This window comes from Artemia franciscana, chromosome 4 (assembly GCF_032884065.1).
Source record: "Artemia franciscana chromosome 4, ASM3288406v1, whole genome shotgun sequence".
In the NCBI taxonomy this organism is placed as follows: Eukaryota; Metazoa; Arthropoda; class Branchiopoda; order Anostraca; family Artemiidae; genus Artemia; species Artemia franciscana.
The window spans coordinates 18,925,400-18,942,074 of record NC_088866.1 but is presented as its reverse complement, the minus strand read 5'-3'; the positions used below and the strand labels follow the sequence as shown (position 1 = coordinate 18,942,074).

The following is a 16,675-nucleotide window of genomic DNA, read 5'->3' as shown; positions in this document are numbered from 1 at the left end:
CGAAAAACAATACTTCAGCAATAAAGGATTATTTTATGTTCACTATATACATTCATAGCTCGTATATTACGTGCTACGTTTGCTACGGGGGGGGGGCAACTCCAGCTTCGAGACCTTTGTTTGTACTATAAAGTAACTTTATAGTATGAAATAGTTCCATTACGGTACCAAATGGCTTATTTTTTAGTTTTTATTGTTATTTTCACTTGATTTTGGAAAATTGGCTTCAACTTCCCTCCCCCCAGGATATGGACGAAATTATACCATCTTTTTTTGGTTTGTTTGATCCAGTCTTTCTTCTGCTATGTCAGAGTTATAAAAAATTATTTTTCCTTCTTTTTTGACCACTGGAGATGGCTGGCGGAAATCCGTGGCGAAATGTCTGTTTCTGTCATTCTCGCTTCTTTTCCGAGCAGTGACTGACACTACCCTTTTTTTCCGCGGCTTTTTAATATTGTTATTTTTTCTTGTTTGTCATATGTCTATCCTGCTTGTAGCCCTTTAGCAACTAATATAATTTAATTTTGAGCCAATATTTCATAGCTGATACTTCACCATTTCAAAACGATAATTACCCCTACGACTATACACTTTTTCGTTCTGATAACAAAAGATTCAAGTCAAACATACGACCTTTTGATACAGCTGACGTAATACAGCACTACACAAAACAAAATCAATAAATCACACCCAAACCTCTTTCTTTCTACCTCTTTGCACTTTTTTTTACTGTAACAATTGCAAGGCATCATAAAATATGTCAGCTAAATATGTAAGAAATCGGTAAAATACCGGCAAAATCGGCAGAATCTGTAAACTACGTAAAAAAAAGTAAATTACGTAAAACAGGCAAAATACCAGTTTTACGAAGGTCCGTAAAAATACCGGTAAAATGCGCAGTTTTACCCTAACCAATTTTACCAGTTACAACAGTAATTGATAGGCTACCTAATTGTGATGCGAGAGCAACACTTTGGTTTTGTCGTGTTTTTTTTTTTTTTTTGTTCCTAGCACCCCGATTTCAGCTTATTCCTAGAAAGTGGTAAGGGTCTAACCTCTGCGGTTTTTACGGAAAGTGTGGACCTTAGGCCGGATTGATGAATATGACTTTACATTTTGGAAAGCTTCCTAGAACTCTTGCCTGGGGCCAAAAAGGATGGTTTTTGCTTGTCCTTGAGCCAGAGCCTATAGTGTGTGAAGTGAAGAGGAGTTGTATAGCCTATGTCAGAGAGGACTATCTGAAGTTATGCAGCCAAGCTTTCGTTTCATCAAACCATGTTTCTGCTTTCGAGTGGAAAGCTCCGTTCTAGCAGGCAAGCAGGCAGGCACCAGTTTCAAATTGAAGATGGACTAAAATCTATAAGTGTTAAATATATGCGACAGTTACCCTGCCCCACAGCCAATATATCTTCGTTGAGTGATAAATAGAAAAATTTAGAGAAGCAAAAAAGCGGCATTTTCCCACGGGTCCGAAAGGGCTGCCGTGATTTCGGCTGAGTTTATCATTCGGTTTTTCGCACTTGGGATTGCGGTAGAGAAATGGTATCAGATGTGCCTCTTAAACTTTAAAAGTTCTCTCATTGCTAAAGAAATTAGAGTTTATCCTTTGCTCCTTTCTAAGTGATGACGTTAGAAAGTTGGCCTACGGCAAAAAAGTCAACTTTTGAACTAAGACAGATAGATTTTTTTTTCGACGGCAGTCGATAGCTTTTGATGAGCTGATCAAAGTATATGTCATCCATTTTTTTGTACAAAAATTCCTTCATGAGATATACCAGTTTGAAAGTTTAAAGGGGTTGACAACTTCAGTAGTAAGGCACACACTGAAGCCAAAAATAGGCCGATACCAATTGTGAGACATAGGGGAGTTGTAAGCAGCAGTCGGCTGTTAGCTCATAATCATCCTCGGCAATGAGGGGTTCGCAACTCTTTCTAGTTGGTGTACCTATTTTTTGTTTCCGTTGTATTTGATGGTAAGACTAATTTGGTTCCAGTGGTAAGACATGTAGGGGACTTGTAAGTAATAATCGGCTGTAAGGCTACAATCGTCTTTAGCAATGAGGAGTTTGCAACTTTTGCGAGTTGGTGTACCTAGTATATATTTTAGCATCCTTACAGATTAACAACTTCAGCGTTTAGTCGCAGCGAGGAAACAAAACCAAAGTGTTGCTCTCGCAACACTTTACTCGGCGAAGCCGAGCAAAGGTTGCCGCAACACCACACGTTTCCCATGTAACGTAGATCTAGTTTCACCCTAATAATGTAGCTTAGTTATGTTTTTCTTTTGTGCTGATGTTCCTCTATGTTTTTGCCAGTAGTTATTGATCACTAAATGAATTTTCTATTAATATTACTGAAATATGAAGAACTGAAAATCAGTAGTGCTGAAATGTAAAGAAAAAAAGAAAGGTTGACTTAGTAAATTTCTCCTTTCGTCTAGCTATGGAATTTGGTGTTGAAAAACCTCCCGCTAAGAGATGTTCTCAATTCGTGTTGTTGTTGTGTTTCTCAATGGATTTGTTTGCTGATGCAACCTTTTCGAGTGCCTTTTGACAATGCAGTTCTAGACATACCGAAGTGTAATACGGAAGTAAGTTTGTTTTTTTTTGTTTTTTTTTTTGCTTTTTTTTGTTTTTGTTTTTTTTTACTAAATTGTTGTTATTCAAGGGTTGTTGCCAAGGGACTCACTGGCCTGGGAACTTGCCTATTTTAGAGTTAATTGAACCTAAAAATATGTCAAAATCAGTAAATCGTAGGAAATATTAATAAACTACCGGGAAAACAATAGTAAAAACAAAGAAAGGTGGTTTCCAATATTATACAATTCCTTTAATTGATTCGACCTTGTGTTTTGTATCTTGCTGTATAGAGTTTGCTTTTAGACGCTTCTACCAATCTTCCTTAAATATTTGAGTAAGTTTCCACACTGTTATTTTCAATCAGAAGGTGATTTTCACATTCCGTGAAAAACTGACTTGAAGTTGTAAGTAGTTTGCTTGGCCATAATGAAGTGCCCAAAAAGAAAGAGAGTATTTTGTTTTTCTCTCAGATTATGGACACACCATGGTTGCAGAAGTTGCTGCAACTTAGTAAAGAGTAAACCCTATCCCAAAGCTAAAATTTAAAAATGGGGTCATTACCACACTGTGATCTGATCTCACTTCTTTTCGTGAAGGTGAGCATCAAAACTATTATACTACGGTAACAATTAATCATAGATTAATAACAGTTCTAGTTGCTAAGTAAACATAATTCGTAAACGGCTTTGTGTCACCCCCCCCCCCCTCTGTGCTCAATCGAATTGAAAAATGAACTAAGAAATTTGAGTTTGCCGTCATTTTGATGGGTGAAGTTTACGAGGTGTGATTCTTTTGGGATTATTTTTTCATGGTCATGTCATGGTTTTATGATTGTCATGACTTAACTTCTTGCTTTGTCAGCTCTGTGATTTCTAATAAAAAGAACAAAGCCTGGATGCTAACAGTTTATCAGCATCTAATTAAAAATTCGCTCAGCATTCCAGTCAATGGCAAAGCAGAGCTAACTACAATATTGATTAGTAAAAAGCTCCGGGTTATTTCAATAGAAAATTGTTGCCCACTATAATTCAAGCTCTGAGCCAAACCCAAGTCTTTAATGTAAGGGATTTGACTAGATTTTTGTTGCTGGTGCAACGCGAAGCGTTCCATGAAATGTTACAACGGCCAAAGTGTCATTGAAGCTCTTTGATTTATGAAATATAGCTAGATTTTTGTTGCTGAGGCCACGTGTAGTGTTGCAGTGATCTGGGGTCAACTTCACCGACCAAAGTATTACAGGAGTGCTGCTTTCGTCTTTTTTTCTGCCGTCAATTAAAAGATTAAATGTTTTGAAAAGACCCTTGAAAATGCCCTAGGAAAAAGAATTTTCTTAAGAAGAAAGAAATTTTAAACTTGCTGAAAAGAATACGATTTTGTTGCTTTGCGAATAAAGAGTACATTATTTATTGCTGTCCTACTTTCCCCCAAAACATAACTTTAGCCGAATTTATATTGTTATTTCTGAAATGCTAATGATGCAATAGTTTGGCTCCAAAAACAAGACCCATTATTGCTTTCGATGTTGAAAATATGCCCACCCCCCCCCCTCTGAAAATGCCTCTTTGGAAAAATACCCCGCGCGGAGAATTTTATAGTGATTCTAAAAACGTGGATTTCATTAAATTATAGGTGATCTACCAAAATTATAATGCTGAAAAAATTTACTTGATCTTCGAATAAGTGGCAAAATATTCCCAAAAGACCGAGTAATCTTGATGCAAGTTACAACATAAAATTCAGCATATCAGAGAACCCTTTTCCAGGTTTCAAGCCCTTACCTTAAGAAATCTATGTGAAATTTTGTTTCTGTATAAGAAAAAGCACATATTAGGTTTTACGCCTTGTTTGTATTAATTAAAAAAAAAAAACTTCTTCCATAAAACCAGTTTTTCAAAGTAAAGTAAAGAATCTATAAAGGCGGGCTAGTTGCTCTCCGCCATATTTTACTATTAAAAAGGAACTAGAATTATACATTTCCAATCAAATGAGCCTTTTCTAAAGTTTACACGACCACTCCTTCCATAAAAATCTTTATATACCCCTAGGGCATAACTTACAAACCTTACCCCCAGACTCTGAAGCATTATGTCAACCCCAAAGGCCTTGTTATATGATCTTGGGATTGTTTTTTGAACATATGGCTGTCTCAAAATTTCGATTAAATGCATTTGGGGAAAACACTATTTGGGGGAGGGGCTGCTTCCGATCACTTTTACTCTTAAAAAGGACACTGTTTACTCTTAAAAAGGAACATCTTATTTCCAATCCAATTAGCCCCTTCCAGAGTTTTTACGATCAGCTTTTCCATAAAAGCCATAATATCCGCGGGATATAACTTACAACTCTTGCGCTGAGGGCTCTGGGGGGGGAGAGGTCATCCTCAAAGTCATAATTCCCAGGCCTTAAAGCCACGCTGAACAAAATTACTATCTCAAAATTCTGCCTAGATGTGTTTTGGGAATTGATGAGCTTGGGGAGGGTGGGGGGGTGTCTTTTTGTCGTCCAATCAGTTTTGATTATTAAAAAGGGTGCCAGCCTTCTCAGTTTCAAATCGAATGAGGACTTTTTCGAAGTTTCGACGACAAAAAATAGCCATCTCAAAATTTCTATCAGATGTATGTCGGGAAAATACGAGGTGTGAGGGGAATATCCGTTCTCTGATCACTTTGAATCTTAAAAAGGGCATTAGAACTTCCGATTACCAATCCATGAGCCACCTTCCCCCGAAGTTTATCAGACGCCCTTTTCAAGAAAGTGTTATATCCCCCCAGGACACAACTTATTACCCTGAGGGCTTAGGGGGGGGGGATGAAATGTCTTTCATCCTCAAAGACTAGTTTTCAAACTTTTTAACTGCGCTGAAGAGAATGGCTGTCTGAGAATTTTGACTGGATGTATTTGGAGAAATGGTGGGCGTGGGAGAAGGATTGGCTGGCCTCCAATCACTTTTGACTATTAAAAAGAGCACTAGTCTTTTCAATTTCGAATCGAAGGAGTCCTTTTCATAGCTATCTATGACAACTCCTTCGATACGGAGTGTCCTGGTCTTGAAAAAAATACGCTGTGCCCACGTCGCTCTTTACTTAGCCAGCGCCATTGTGCTGCCTTTGATTCCTGTAAATACCTCGTTTTTTTTCTTCTGCTCCTCGCCCCGGCATACAAGAATATTCTTAAGAAGTTTCGCTAAGGAAAGGTCAATTGTTGTCTTATTACGAAAGCTTAATGGCCTAGAAATAGAGGTTTGACTTTTATATTCTAGAGTGCCGCGCAGTAAAGGAACAATTTTCCATGTATGGCTTCTTTCTCTCCTTCTGTTTGATTATTTAAGGACTCCAACCTCCGTGATATTGCTGGCCCTGCGGCAGGTGAAACCGAGCTGCTGGTCTTGTATTGAAGAAATCAATCCCAACTGTGCCACCAAAGGTTTCAATCTAAATTCTCTCGTTCTTTCAGGAAAGTAGATCGGCTATTGAAGAATCCACCCGATATTTCATGGCAGGTAGTGAAAGTCACTACGAGTCCTGGACGGCCTATTCAAATGGAGTAATGAGAGCCAGATTAGTGGGTGCTAAGATGATTGGGAACCTCTCTGGATATATTGTACAGTCCCACCCTGATACAAATGCACCTGTGACTGAACCTATTGAGTCATATATCCACTTCCTTCTTAATTACTTGAGGTATGTTTTGTTAGTATCTAGTTAAATCTTAAATAATTTAATTGAGCTAGCGCATAAGGTGGGATGCAAAGGCGGGAGTCACCAAAACATTGGAGCAAGACTTCAGTGCATAAAAGTTCATATCAATCGCTGAAAACTGAAATTTTGAAATAAAATATAAGTTTGGAACTGCCATAAAAAAATATGGGCTTAACAAATTCCGAAAACAATTCTAAAAGAATAAATTAATAAAGAACACAAATGTGCAAAATATGACGTCATGATAACAAAGCTTCCACAGCCGTGGGCCCAACGGCTTACCGTAGTAAGAGGATTGGATGAAAGATTGAAGATCCACCGGATATGGTGCTTTGATTAACGTTTAAGTTAATGGGTGTTTTTTTTTTTTTTTTTTACAGATAGTAAGCTTGAATCGCCCAACCTTGGGGCGATTCGGAATACTGAAAATGGACGTAAGCTGTAAAAATTGGGAAAATACACAGGCAAAAAAAAAAAAAAAATCGGAAATTTGAGATTATGATAACGAGCAAGTAAGGGCCGTAACCCCTCAATTTCTCTCGTCTTTTATGTGATTTTCGCCAGGTTTGCTACCACGAGTACGAGTATGAAATCAGTGTTCTGTGTTTCTTGCTTGCAGTAGTGATTCTGTTTATCTGAAAGAGACATCTAATTTGACTGTCAAGGAGTGTAAGAATGGGTGGAAACTGAGAATGCATCATTTTTGGGTACTTGGTAGTTGCCGTATGTTGGTACAGCTCTAGTCTTTTCGGTGATTACAACCGCTTTTGCTTAGCATAAATCCAAGGTCTCTGTCCTCTCCTCATGAACATCTGAGTCTTGATCCCTCCTCCAATATAAAAAGGTATGGTGTCTGAGTCTGGGGACTCAAGTAGTCTGTTGATTTTTTTCTGAAATTTCCGGAGGGTCTTTTGGTCGATCGTGGAATTTCTCCTGTCTTATCACCCCTCGTATGTGTACGTTTGATACCGTCGATAAAATCTATCTTTTTCTTTCTAGGTCGAATTCATCGTTGCAAAGAACCGTAACTAGTCATATTATCCGAGAATGGGTAACTCAATGGCCAATTGCCTTACCGAATGATATACTCCAAACCAAACTAATGAGTTGTCTGGTGGAGCCAGTAGTGTTTGATGAAATTTCACTAGCAGTTGTTCGATTGATGAGAGATGGAGAGGATTATAAGAAAACTTTATCACATTATGGCCTATCAGTGGATTCTTATTTTGAGGTTTATTCATTCGTTCATTTTTGTGTTAAATTTACAGCGTCCCAAAATACTCCCGCACTTTAAGTAACTATGAAAATCGTATTTATTTAAAATGTTTCACGTTTAAAATGTAATAAAATCCTAAAATATTATTCAAATGCTTTCTCAGTCCGTGTTTTCAAAATGACGTCCTCTATAGCTCAGGAACCGCTAATTGTACAATCTCATGATATTTCAAATGAATTATGTCGTTTGGCATCTATGTGTATTCTCGTTCAGTTTCTTTTCTCAAATTTGTAACTGTCACAGATTTCATAACATGGCATTGTGTTTTTTATTTCACGTAACTTGCAGCGAAGCTTTTTGGACGACTTGTATAAAAAACTGCAGTGTATACTCTTTTATAAGGAGTAAAGAAATTGTTCCCCTCTCTGCTCAAACATAAGATTCGAAATCTCCTCACCCCACCCCCCAAATAATACTGTCTCAGAAGTTTTTCGATTCCATTCCTGGCCGTGAGACACCGGCCGGCCCTGGCCTGTGTGTACCGCAGTACATAGCGATTTATACCAGAAGTGCCGTTTCATGACCCTTCAGCCATATAACTTCAGATAAAACGACATACATACAAAACAATTACTTTGGATATATTCATTTACATAGGGGAAAGGCCCCCCCCCCCTCTTTCTTATAATCAGTTCATTTTTCAGTTCACTTCTCACTTCTCGAAGAACCAGATTTCACTTAGATCTGCAAACTACAAATAAGCTCTGTTAGAGCACTATTTATGGCTCGAATTGCTTGACGTAATTTATAGATTATTAACTGGTCTTTACTAACTGAAGCTGTACCTTAAGAAAATTTTTATAATTCTATATTTTTGAAAATCCACTCCGCTTTGTTATTTATTCATGATTGAATATAATATTGTTTTTTTATATCATTTATTTGGTTCTCTTATTGAAGGTCAGTGTTGCTGTTTTCGTTTGACTGTCTGGCTATTTAGCTTGAATAAGAAATCATTTGGGAATGTATTTTATATGCGCGCAAAATATTAGTATTTTGTATAAGTTATTTGGAAATAATTCACAAATTATATAGATCAAGAAAAATCAAATATTCATTAATAACTGGCTTGGCAGATGTACCATTTTTTATCAGTGGCTTATTGGTTGGTAACGATGTAACGTTAAAAGATCAAACTTTGATTCTGTTCTTCAATTATGATTTTGAGTCCAGTTGTCTTTTTGCACGTATGTTTTTCCTGATTTTTATTTTTGTTATGTTTTCTTTCCTGTAGTTCAGTGGTTTTGATTCAACGTAAGATGAAAATTTTGCTACCACTTGACAACCGAAGTTGAGATTTATTTATCTACCAAATTATATTTTTAAATTTGCTTTGCTTTTTTAGGTTGAAACATATGTTGCAAATTGGTTGAATATCGTTGTAAAAAGGAAATATTTCGTGTATTTAAAGTAAGTTCGGATATAAAAAAAAAAGTCCAAGTCATACCGTAATTAATATTTACTGAATGGAAAGATCTGAAACTAACGAATCTAATAATATAAGTATCTTGCAAGTTACCTAATAGCAAGTATCTAATAGCAAGTTTCTTTGCAAGTTACCTCAACGTTTCACAAAATTTAATGTTTTATAGGCAACATAAAAGTTTAAAGACAACTTTTTTGACGAAGATGTTTCATACCATGACATTCCGTGTATTTGTGTTCCGTGGGTTCCTTGTGTTTCCTGCATAAAAGGAAGGCCCTTTGGACTATTTGACAAAGTTCATTTTTATGAGTCCAAGTTTCAACGAGGCACATAATTCTCACCCTGTTTATGCGATTTACCGATATGCTTTTCTTTATTTTAAAACAATCTTTTGGCATCACTTTGAGTCTTATATTTTTCTATATTTTGACTTTTCTCATTAAAGTGGCTGTTTTATTGGTCAACTGATAGTTAAGAGAGGTAGGAATACTATTTGGCTTAGCTTTAAATAAGAAAGAGAAACTTTTATATTTCAAACTTTGTGATCAAAACTGATACCTTGAAATTTTTATATCACCCCATGTTTTGTTGTGATTGGTCTCGGAGGTGAAAAATTTAGTTATACTGTACTTTTGATGGACATAATCCTTTACTTTAAATTCATTAAGTGTGTTTAATCATCATTCCAAAATCAGATTTCGAAGATGTGTTTAGATTTACGGTCATATAGGTGAATTTTAGTCTGACTTGGAAGGGATCAGTAAAGAGCCGTCTGGATAGGTGAGGCGGTGTTTCAGTCCGATCTTGAGAGTTTTCAGGTGTATCTGCTATGTGCTCGTTTCACCTAGGATCATGTTCCAGTAACTAACACACTTTGGATGATATTCCATTATTTTAAAATCAAATCCCCCTAATGACCTGTTTTTATTAATAATTTCTTGGGTAAAATTCAAGTTAATTGACTTCTTGCTATCTCAGTAAGGGTTAAGGTTAGGACAACGAAACTTTCAGGAATGAATCTACAGACTAAAGTATGTCCCGAGAAGGTATTTTGAAGCAACTACCTCCACTCCTTCTCCGTCTAGAGGACCCTGACCTTTGATGACCTTTAAAAATATGTGTGTTATAAAAGTGAAACCTTGCAAAATAGATCTTCTGCTTAATTCAAGTACAACAAAATTGTTTTCAGCTTCATAACTTTGCTCAATTCCATTTTATAAGGTTTTAAAGATATGCAAATACATTTCCTAAATTAAAAAAAAACGAACATTGATATGGCTCAAAATTCCACTCAAATAACAGGAATTGCATTTTCAGAACTAAAGGCAGAGAAAAGGCAACTAGTAACTGAAAATTAAGGTAAAATGTTGTTTTGTCAAAATTTCAATAGGTATAGACCTGTCATGCAGGCAAATTTCAGGGCCCTCTAGAGGGAGAAGGAGTGGAGATGGGTGCTTTAAAATACCTTCCCGGGACATACTTTAGCCTGTAGACCCATCCCTGAAAGTTTCATTTTCCTAACCTTAAACCTTTCCGAGATAGAAAGAAGTCAATTAACTAGAATTTTACCATTTCTTGTTATTATTATTTTATTGAAGGTATGTCATATTTCAGAGTAATACCGCAATGAGTATAGATGTGATAAAGCGTTTGGTGGGTGAGATTAGCGACTTACTTTTATCAAAGACAAAACTTCGGCCCAAAACTCTTGAGACTATTCAACATAGAAGAAAGTGCCTTGAGACATCTTTGAATGGTGTCATTTCAGATGCTGGTAATTTGAGTCTTCTGTGAGTTTTTTTTTCTGTTATCAGTTCTAATTCTTATTGTCTAATTCTCGTCCTGTTTCTTTTTCTATAATCCTATTTTAATTCTTTTGTTCTCTAATTCTATTTAGGTTAGGTTTTTACTTGTCTTAAAGCCATATCACTTGAAAGCAGATGTATATTTTTGCTAGTAAGATTTATATGTAATAGCGTAATAAAATAACATTTTCATTTCAGTATCAAACATTAAATGAATATCTTCAACTGTACCTTTGAGCAAAAACCCTCTGGGTCCATTCATCACAGATAAAACACTGATAACTTTGATTTTTCTGTATGTCAATTCTATTAAATATTGCGCAGTTCCCTCAGAGCTTTAGCTCCAAAAACAGTGATTAACTTTTATTGATATTATTTTATCGTTTAATTACTCTAGATAAATAACTTTTTTAGTTGTTCTTTTTTTTTATCAAACGTTAAATGCATTTCTTTGATCGGACATTTGACCCAAAATTCTTAACGTAAATGAAAGAACCTAGCAATTGCCTTAAAGCAAGGTTTCACTTTAGATGCCGTCAATATGAGTGCTGTCTGAGCTATTTTTTTATTTTATTATTTGAGTTGTCATATATTTTCTTTTATTCATAAATTCGTGGTGCCAGAAATAATTAAATATCTGATTTGCTTCTAGTCATTAACCGAGGTTTTAATGACTAATGAACCATCTTTTGAATGTGTCAACAGAGTAGCTTTTAGGTTTAACTTCCTCAGGAAGATAATTCCATATCGAGGGGCAACGCTGAATGAAGCTATTTTTTCAAATACTCTCTTCTTTACGTACCAGCCTCCAGATAATTTGACCGAGCTGTGTACTTTCGTGGCTGTCTTGTCGGTTGGATAATGGGGGGGGGGGGGTGACACAAGAAAGCTCTAGAGAAGGAGGTGATTTTATGTATTTGTAGAAAACATCCATCGACACCACATCAAACTTCTCTATAATAGACGGGAGAGAGTCGTGGGGAACGACTGAACCTGCTCTATTAGCCAGTTTCAGGATCTTTTGGAGTGATACCTAACACCGTTTTTGGAGAACCAGCATAAAGTGAGCCCATCTACTCGAGTGATGGGTCAGACAAAAACTTTTAATTAGTTTCTATCTCCATAATATATTTGATTCGCGTAATAATCATATTGTTTCCCGGTGTTATTCAAATTTGTGTTCTTTTTTAGTAATTCCAATAGAAAAAAGATAATACTTTTTGCATTACAATTTTTTTAGCTATTCTATACGATTATATAGCTATTATTATAATATTTATTTAATTATTACGTTTAAATAATTTTTATATTATCTTATTCGGTAATTTTTAAATGTTCAAAAAAAACAAAAAAACGCTAGATGGGATTTTTATACTTAACGTTTTGAATATTAAAATTCAAATTTTGATTGACATAAAAAAAGAATGGATCTACATTTAGTAATGTTCTTCATTAAGGTAGTTTTGGTTCCAGTTGCTACCAGATCAAAATTTTCTATTAGGTATATTGGTCCTGATGTTCGACGGAAGTAAAAGTTAAGAAGGCCCATGAGGAATTCCGTGCTTCTTTGCGATGTATCGGTTTTAAACAGTACTGTAGACATGAATTGAGTGATTGATTTGGGAGTGAGTATATGTTTCTGAGTGTTAAAAAAGAAATAGATTTGTGTGTTGATTGAGGTGAGTGTCGGCATATGAAAGGAAGCATGATGAATCATTAGATTCATGATGAATCCAAGAATGAATAAGGGAAGCATGATGAATCTTTATAATGTTGATTAATTGCTTAGTAGAGATTGGGGAGGGGAGGAGGAGTCAGAGAGTGTTTGTTCTTCCGAGGAAGTGTATTAGTAGTTGAAGTGCCCCTTTTTTGGGTCGTCCCATACACGCTAATATGTGTCGGGACCTGCTTTAATATTGTTAATATTATATGCAGTTTTGTTTGTTGTTATTATGTGGAGATTTCTATGTTGTGTTTTTTGTTGTGAACCATTTGTTAAGAAAAATAAAAATGAGAAGGTTTCAGAAAGCCAAACAAAGCGTGTATGGTGATATAAAACCTTAAATCTTTGGTAGGAACCACCAATGTATGGACAAGGCTTCAACCCCAAATTCTTTGACAAAATACTGTAGTAAGATTTTTGAGGAAAGCATTTACTTCTTCTTTATTTTCGTTTATTCACAAGTTTAGGATTATTTTGGAAAAATTGATAAGGTGTACATTTATCCCAAAAGACCCCCCCACTCCAAATTTTAGAAAATGCCTTTTTTGCATTTTCATTTAAAGATGTAGAAAAACAGTAAAATCACCCATCTCACTCTAGATTTTGGATAAAAGATATTTTCTCCCTTCTAAATTTTTTTGGATTTGTGCCACTGAAGTCAGCTCAGAAATGGGCTCTTTACCAGCAGCCAAAGGATAGACTAAATGAAAAGTAAAACAGTTAAGTACAGAAAATACGAGTAACTAGTATCAATACGACTCGTGACTGTGTGACTGTGCAATTTTTGATTCCGATAGGCTGAATGCCCGTCCACTATATACCACAATCGACACCAGGTTACCCTCCGACATACTGCTTCAATTAGTTCTGAGTAAAGGGATCTAGAAATTAATGTTAATTAAGGGTAGGAGTTTCAAGAGTGTTTGACTATTGATTCTGGTCTGATTCCCGCCACTGTTTTTGGACATTTTCGATTCCTTAACCCACCACTTCCTGATTGACTTCTAGTCTGTGCAGACAGGCCGTGGGAGCAGATGAGCTGCAGACAACTCCAACACGAGATTATGATCGAGTTAGATGTGGTCGTTTATTATCAAGGACAAAGAGTCAACACCCAGCTTCAATCATCAAGTGATTGTATAAGAACGAGCTCGTTTTTATAACTTCTCTTTTAATTTGAGTGTATAAATATCATTCTTTATGGCATTTGGTTTTGGCAATATTTGTGTGCTTGTCATTGTTTATTTGATGTTTTTGTTTAGGACTGAGGCTTCTATTTCAAGTGCTTTGATCTCTTTAAATCATTTACCTGAAAAACTCAATCCTGTTGTTAAACCATCAATGGACATCCTCAAAACTGAGCCAAATGACTTACTTCAAGAGCTCGCTGCGAGGAGCATTGCAAAGCTTATAGAACTCGTTCCCGGCAGAGTGCCGTGCCCAACTCCAAAGATTGTGAAAAATCTATGCCTTTTTTTGTGCTCGGATGAGTCGCAAACACCTCAGGTGATTTTTTTATACTTTTTCCAAATAATATCGACCTAGCAAAATCTTTGGTGGAAGTGCTTGGTAGTGTTGTAGCGCTTTCAAACTTAATAGGGGTCACATGCTGAAATATTCATAATAACTTCCAGTTGTACCATAAAACCAGAGTATCAAATTATAAAATGTGAAAAAGTATTCTACGGGAAACAAGGATACTACTTTTATTAGCATAGTCATTATTAGAAAACCTACGGGGGGTAAGCCATGGCCTGGATTCATCCTCTTTTCTATTTAGAAAGTGCTGTTTTTTTTTTCATAGATAAAAGGATCATTTCTTAAGATTCAGTAATTAACCTTGCCATTAGTAACCCAGGACCTCACTTTGACTCTTTAGTTACATAGAATACAAAATCACACATAATTCGAATTCCAGCAATATGATTTATTTATTTTATTTTTCACCCACACGATACATAAAGTAAATTTGGTGTAGTAAGAATAAATATAAGTAATATATTTATGCTTATATATTTATTTATAATATATTTATACTTCTTACTTAATAAAGTAATAATAAATATAAATATAAAAAAAAAAACAAAGAGAGAAACAAATTCACACACGAAATCAGCTAAAAAAAACCCAGATAAGACGGTGGTTAGGGGATAGGCGTGCTGAAGCTGTATTGGAGAGTTTTTGTGAAGAATCTCCAACTTTAAAGTTATATCAGGAACTGAAAATTTTCTAACAAGAATTCGGTTTTTTTGTCCAAGGTAGAAGATACAGAAGAAATTTGCAAAATTTGAAATAATTTCAAATTTTTAAATTACCATTATTGAGAAGGGGGAAAAGACCCGAAGCATAAAGGACAGAATGATCACAGAAAGTAGAATAAAGTTTGGCCAGCGCACGTCTGTTATACTTCCCTCTGTTTGCAACAATCTTTGCACAGTCAATCTGGATCTTTTTACTTATATCACAAACAGTACGCTGACGTACGCTTGAAAGATTATTAGTAATAGAGATACCAAGCCAACGAATACAATCAACAAGAGGGATAGTGAAGTCATTACAGTGAATGGGGAGTAGCAGTAGTACAGTTATAAGGAAGAAACTCACATTTATCTCTTAAGTGAAAGGCCAATATCAGAGAAAGCAGATAATGTATCTGCTTTCTATTAAATATGTATATGTGATGCCTTTGTTTTAAAATGGATTATTTATGTAATTTGGTAGTATTATATTGGAATGTTTTGTTTTTTTTCTTAGTTCCGAAGGATTAACAATTTCGGTTGCATCGTTTAACGCTGTTACTGAGATGTAGACTGACTTTATAAAATAAACGCTGGTAAATATAGAATGAAGAACCATTAGTTTTCAAAACCTTGATTGTGATGCGATTTTTAATCAAATGGGCGTTTTTTTAGTCTTTTTTTTATATTCATAAATGTGCTCTAGGAACCATTCATTGAATAGAAAACTCACGAAAGAAAAATCGTTTGGTTTTTAATGGACAATTATCTCTTCTGAAAACTTGGTTGAGATTAAATGCAATCCCTGATAGATTCTCTCTCTCTCTTTCTCTCTCTCTCTCTCTCTCTCTCTCTCTCTCTCTCCCCCTTCTTTCCTATCTGTCTCTATCTCTATCCTTTCTATCTCTTTTTCCTCCCACTACCTCTCTCTCCTCCCTTCCTTTGTTTCTTTCTTTTTCACTTTCTCTCTTATCTTTCTCTGACTCTCATACCCTTTCCATAAAAATAAAAAGCTTTTATTTTTTACTGAAAGCTCTATCTGTTGTGCGATGTTTAGTTTTAAAAGTTCCAATCAAAATCCTCTACCACATGGATGTCAAAGAAACGTTTCGTTGCGTATTAATGGCCCCTAGTTCGTGGAAATTGTTTCATTTGGTGAAACGTAAATACCAGGTATAATGATGCGACTTACGTGTAACTTACGCTGGTCCCCCACTTTAAATTCATATTTTTTTTATGCTAATGCTTTAGTTTTAAACAATACCCATTATGAGTACTTATACATAGCCTATAATCAGCTTTTTCCTTAGATACATACAGCTTAACCTTCAAAACCTTCGCTCAAAAAGAGTAGCGTTTAGCACCTCATCAAAAGCTTTTAGCCTTAAGCAACCCTTGTATCTATATATATGAAAATAAGTTGTTTGTTTGTGTATCTGTCGACTGACGTCATGTTTGTGTGTCGACTGATGCAATGTTTGTTGACTGACGTCATTATAAGGATTGAGCTGTATGTCGTCATGAAGTTGCTTGTCGACTGATGTTATGTTTGTCAACTGGTGAAATTACAGACCGGGACACAAATGACGACCGGGACACGGGGAATATAAATGGCGACCGGGACACTCAAAGAGAAATTACAGACTGGGACACCGGGACACAAATAACGACCGGGACACAGGGAATATAAATGACGACCGGGACACAGGGACACAACTACAACGGGGACGCCGGGGGCACGGGGGGATATATAAATGAAGACCGGGACACAGGGAATGTTCGAAGAGAAATTACAGACCGGGACACCGGGACACAAATGACGACCGGGACACCGGGACATAGGGAATATAAATGACGACCGGGACACTCAAAGAGAAATTACAGACTGGGACACCGGGACACAAATGACGACCGGGACATATGTACAGACA

The 16,675-nt window shown here is 36.0% G+C and overlaps 1 protein-coding gene across 1 annotated transcript in view; it reads left to right on the top strand.

The window, feature by feature from the left end:
* The window catches only part of LOC136026099 (TATA-binding protein-associated factor 172-like), a 246,494-nt gene that overhangs the window by 54,401 nt on the left and 175,418 nt on the right, over nt 1–16,675 (top strand). Inside the window, exons 12-16 of the mRNA XM_065702380.1 lie at nt 2,441–2,590; nt 6,033–6,259; nt 7,277–7,508; nt 10,594–10,769; nt 13,770–14,013. Coding sequence (XP_065558452.1) covers nt 2,441–2,590; nt 6,033–6,259; nt 7,277–7,508; nt 10,594–10,769; nt 13,770–14,013 — 1,029 coding nt within the window. The remainder of the gene's footprint in view (nt 1–2,440; nt 2,591–6,032; nt 6,260–7,276; nt 7,509–10,593; nt 10,770–13,769; nt 14,014–16,675) is intronic.